This window comes from Diorhabda carinulata, chromosome 9 (genome assembly GCF_026250575.1).
Source record: "Diorhabda carinulata isolate Delta chromosome 9, icDioCari1.1, whole genome shotgun sequence".
Taxonomy (NCBI): Eukaryota; Metazoa; Arthropoda; class Insecta; order Coleoptera; family Chrysomelidae; genus Diorhabda; species Diorhabda carinulata.
In genome coordinates, this window is record NC_079468.1 from 2289076 (window position 1) to 2294781 (window position 5706).

General features: G+C 29.6%; 1 protein-coding gene across 1 annotated transcript; it reads left to right on the forward strand.

The window, feature by feature from the left end:
• The first annotated feature begins 3649 nt into the window (after positions 1–3649).
• On the forward strand, positions 3650–4492 carry LOC130897979 (uncharacterized). The gene has a single exon (XM_057806977.1). It carries the CDS (start codon positions 3656–3658, stop codon positions 4235–4237), a length of 582 nt encoding a protein of 193 aa, XP_057662960.1. The 5' UTR covers positions 3650–3655; the 3' UTR covers positions 4238–4492.
• Positions 4493–5706: the final 1214 nt, after the last annotated feature.

Below are 5706 nucleotides of genomic sequence, written 5' to 3' on the forward strand. Positions count from 1 at the left end.
TGAATATTGGAAAATTAATGATCCAGCACCATCTCTAAATTATAAGCACCCCCTCGAAAGATTTAAATAAAAAAGGGGGTCGTGTGGCAGCTTGTTATATTCATAGGAACTTTACTCGATAACGGATTTTTCATACAATTATTAGAAAGTTGTAGCTCCTATAATAGTACAGTGAACCAAGCAAATCACCTCGCAATCGATAGAATATTGAATTTTATGAAGAAAATGTGGTATGAAGTTTTTTATTTAACTCAATAATTTCTGAGTTATTAGCGATTGAAAATTATAGAAAAAAAACACGTTTTTCAACATTTTTTCACGAAAAACTCGAAAATCACGCATTTTCTGGAAAAAATTATTCTTATCAAAATTGAAGCTTATAAAAAAATAAAGAAATTAGACAGTTTAAATTAAATTTTTTAAATAATATCGAGTAACTTATGAGTCACTGAAAGTCAATTTTTTCTTTTTTGTAAATTTATGCAGGGGTTTGAGCTCAAATAACGCAAAAACGATCAATTTTTCATAAAAAATTGTGATAAACAGTTTTAAAGTACTGTTTCAGACCTTTAAAATGAGCTTTTATAAAATTGTTTAGCATGAAAATTAAGCGAGTTATGACGAAAATAAGTTAAGTAACTCGAATTTGAAAAAAAAATGTCGGTAAATTTGACACCATGTGCGGCAAAATTAAAATTAATCGTAGTCCATGTAAAATTATCTTTATTTAAGCCCTAACAACACGTTCCAAAAGTTTGAATGGTTTGGAACACGTATATTTTGTAAAAAGCTATTCAATGTGAAACTTTTTTTTCGATTTTTAAAAAAAACGTTTATGTAGAGGTTTGAGCTCAAATAACGCAAAAACGATCAATTTTTCATAAAAAATTGTAATAAACAGTTTTAAAGTACTGTTTCAGTCCTTTGAAATGAGCTTTTATAAAATTGTTTAGCATGAAAATTAAGCGAGTTATGACGAAAATAAGTTAAGTAACTCGAATTTGAAGAAAAAAAAATGTCGGTAAATTTGACACCATGTGCGGCAAAATTAAAATTAATCGTAGCCCATGTAAAATTATCTTTATTTAAGCCCTAACAACACGTTCCAAAAGTTTGAATGGTTTGGAACACGTATATTTTGTAAAAAGCTATTCAATGTGAAACTTTTTTTTCGATTTTTAAAAAAAACGTTTATGTAGAGGTTTGAGCTCAAATAACGCAAAAACGATCAATTTTTCATAAAAAATTGTAATAAACAGTTTTAAAGTACTGTTTCAGTCCTTTGAAATGAGCTTTTATAAAATTGTTTAGCATGAAAATTAAGCGAGTTATGACGAAAATAAGTTAAGTAACTCGAATTTGAAGAAAAAAAAATGTCGGTAAATTTGACACCATGTGCGACAAAATTAAAATTAATCGTAGCCCATGTAAAATTATCTTTATTTAAGCCCTAACAACACGTTCCAAAAGTTTGAATGGTTTGGAACACGTATATTTTGGAAAAAGCTATTCAAAGTGAAACTTTTTTTTCGATTTTTAAAAAAAACGTTTATGTAGAAGTTTGAGCTCAAATAACGCAAAAACGATCAATTTTTCATAAAAAATTGTAATAAACAGTTTTAAAGTACTGTTTCAGACCTTTGAAATGAGCTTTTATAAAATTGTTTAGCATGAAAATTAAGCGAGTTATGTCGAAAATAAGTTAAGTAACTCGAATTTGAAGAAAAAAATGTGCAGGGGTATGAGTTCAAATAACGCGAAAAAGATCAATTTTTCATAAAAAATTGTGATAAACATTTTTAAAGTACTTTTTCAGACCTTTAAAATGGGCTTTTACAAAATCGTCTAGCATGAAAATTAAGCGAGTTATGACGAAAATAAGTTAAGTAACTCGAATTTGAAGAAAAAAAAATGTCGGTAAATTTGACACCATGTGCGACAAAATTAAAATTAATCGTAGCCCATGTAAAATTATCTTTATTTAAGCCCTAACAACACGTTCCAAAAGTTTGAATGGTTTGGAACACGTATATTTTGTAAAAAGTTGTTTAATGTGAAATTTTATTTCGATTTTTAAAAAAAAAACGTTTATGCAGGGGTTTGAGCTCAAATAACGCAAAAACGATCAATTTTTCATAAAAAATTGTAATGAACAGTTTTAAAGTACTTTTTCAGACCTCTAAAATGAGCTTCTACAAAACCGTCTAGCATGAAAAATAAACGAGTTATGACGAAAATAAGTTAAGTAACTCGAATTTGAAAAAAAAATGTCGGTAAATTTGACACCATGTGCGGCAAAATTAAAATTAATCGTAGTCCATGTAAAATTATCTTTATTTAAGCCCTAACAACACGTTCCAAAAGTTTGAATGGTTTGGAACACGTATATTTTGTAAAAAGTTGTTTAATGTGAAATTTTATTTCGATTTTTAAAAAAAAAACGTTTATGCAGGGGTTTGAGCTCAAATAACGCAAAAACGATCAATTTTTCATAAAAAATTGTAATGAACAGTTTTAAAGTACTTTTTCAGACCTCTAAAATGAGCTTCTACAAAACCGTCTAGCATGAAAAATAAACGAGTTATGACGAAAATAAGTTAAGTAACTCGAATTTGAAAAAAAAATGTCGGTAAATTTGACACCATGTGCGGCAAAATTAAAATTAATCGTAGTCCATGTAAAATTATCTTTATTTAAGCCCTAACAACACGTTCCAAAAGTTTGAATGGTTTGGAACACGTATATTTTGTAAAAAGTTGTTTAATGTGAAATTTTATTTCGATTTTTAAAAAAAAAACGTTTATGCAGGGGTTTGAGCTCAAATAACGCAAAAACGATCAATTTTTCATAAAAAATTGTAATGAACAGTTTTAAAGTACTTTTTCAGACCTCTAAAATGAGCTTCTACAAAACCGTCTAGCATGAAAAATAAACGAGTTATGACGAAAATAAGTTAAGTAACTCGAATTTGAAAAAAAAATGTCGGTAAATTTGACACCATGTGCGGCAAAATTAAAATTAATCGTAGTCCATGTAAAATTATCTTTATTTAAGCCCTAACAACACGTTCCAAAAGTTTGAATGGTTTGGAACACGTATATTTTGAAAAAAGTTGTTTAATGTGAAATTTTATTTCGATTTAAAAAAAAAAAAACGTTTATGCAGGGAAACGTTGATGATTACACCTTAAGATGGATTTATAAACGTTGTCGTTGATGTTAAGTTCTATTCAAATTTGTATTAAATTTTAAGAGAAATCACAGTATCTAAAATACACAAAAAAATGCCCTCTATCATTTGCGTTGGTAATTAAATCTCTTACATTTTTTATACATTATACAGTTGAATAAAAGAAAATTTTCCCGGTATATTTAACGCTAATTAATAAATATCAGTCACGCTGCCAAAACGAAACAATAACCCCGCGATAATTTCTTCCCATAGCGTTCTTTATTACCGGAAAATTTGATGGAGCTCGTGAAAAACACGTCTGTAAACTCCTCTTCGACGAAGCTCACGTGTTTTCGTCTTGAGGCGACGCGAAACCTGCGCGCATTTTCCAACCCCACGTTGAACGAGTCTATATAAAGAGACGTAAACATTCCGGCAGATCAGTTATAGCACATCTGTAACGATTTGGTGAGAAATCGCGAAAATGCCGACAAGTGATAATACATTAGTGTTGACGAACCTCTCGCCGGATTCCAGAAGCATATCCCCGATGACTCCGTCACCTTGCAGGGAAATTAGAGGAATAAAACTGTTCAAAGCTATCAGTAAGAGATTATCCAGAAGGTCTAATGAAGATTTGAATTACCAAGAAGAAAACGATTGCAATTCTTCGAGTTCTGATTCGTGTTCGTCTTCGTTCGGTAGAGTTTCGAGACGGAAAGAAGCCGCTTCAGCCGATTCAGGATTCAGATCAATTTCTCCTAATCATATGTCGAGCAGTTCTAGCGAAGCCGGTAGCGATATCCAATCGAGAAACAGACACCATCATTCTACATCGGCCGAAAGTATAAGGAAAGTTTTTCAAAATTTGAATGTTCGCTCGCAGAGTTGTGGTAATACGAAAGATAAAAGAAAAACGAAGAAACCCATCACGAAGATATTGAGGCAACCGGTGACTTATACTTACGTGAAAGGACTGTCAGGTTTACCTACGCAAAGAATCCCGAGAAATTCGAAAATGTTTCAAAGTTGTGGTTGTAGTATGTATTATACGCCAGGTAGATAAATTTTTATTTTAGCAATATCAAATTTATCCTATCTCCTCGATAAGACTGTTAATTATCATGTTCACCTTGTATCATCTTTTTTATATATTCATCATTATTAGTAATAAGGAATCTTGAGAGGGACTCAAATATCAAATTTTTGAATTTAGATATTTAAAAAAAAAAGCACGTTATCAATTTATATTGTTCACTATCAATGTTTTTTTTGTGCTTTCTGGAAACAATTTTCTCGAACTAGTGCCTTGTAGAATGTCCCTTAATAAAATATTACGAGTGATTTATGTCGTTTTATTAGTGTATAAACTCCCATCCACATCCATTTTAACCAAAATATTTTCGAATACAACCTAAATTATCAATCTGCTTCGTTATTAACGCCTCCCGAAGCGTCTAACCTAAGTAGATCCAGATATAAGGAAATATATGAATTTAAATCAAAAACTGACAACATTTTTTGATATTTTTCATCTACAAACATTAAAGTGTAATATTTTCGATGAATTTTAGTAGAAATATAATGTTTTTATCAAATTATATTTTGGTAAAGACTACAATAGATCGAAACGTCAAGTTTTTATCTGTTTTTAAACGAATTTTCAATTAAAAGAGACCTAAAATCAAGAGAATTTATCAACAAATTGTATATATAAACGTTATTATTGTGGGACTGTGGCAACCAAACACCAAAGTACTCTTCTTCTCTTTTCAATATGTATTCCAAACTTTCGAATAACTAGTGCCTTGTAGAATGTCTCTTAATAAAATATTACGAGTGATTTATGTCGTTTTATTAGTGTATAAACTCCCATCCACATCCATTTCAAAAAAAAATATTTTTTTCGTTTTTAAATACGTAAATTAAACGATATTTACATGGTTAAAAATTAATTATTAGTGATTCATGGTATAATCTCCTAACCAAACTTAAATATCAGGTAATATGCAAGTGAATACAACCTAAATTATCAATCTGCTTCGTTATTAACGCCTCCCGAAGCGTCTAACCTAAGTAGATCCAGATATAAGGGAATATTTGAATTTAAATCAAAAACTGACAATATTTCTGATATTCTTCATCTACAAACATTAAAGTGTAATATTTTCGATGAATTTTAGTCGAAATATAATGTCTTTATCAAATTATATTTTGATAAAGACTACAATAGATCGAAACGTCAAGTTTTTATCTGTTTTTAAACGAATTTTCAATTAAAAGAGACCTAAAATCAAGAGAATTTATCAAGAAATTGTATATATAAACGTTATTATTGTGGGACTGTGGCAACCAAACACCAAAATACTCTTCTTCTCTTTTCAATATGTATTCCAAACTTTCGAATAACTAGTGCCTTGTAGAATGTCTCTTAATAAAATATTACGAGTGATTTATGTCGTTTTATTAGTGTATAAACTCCCATCCACATCCATTTTAACCAAAATATTTTTGAATACAATCTAAATTATCAAT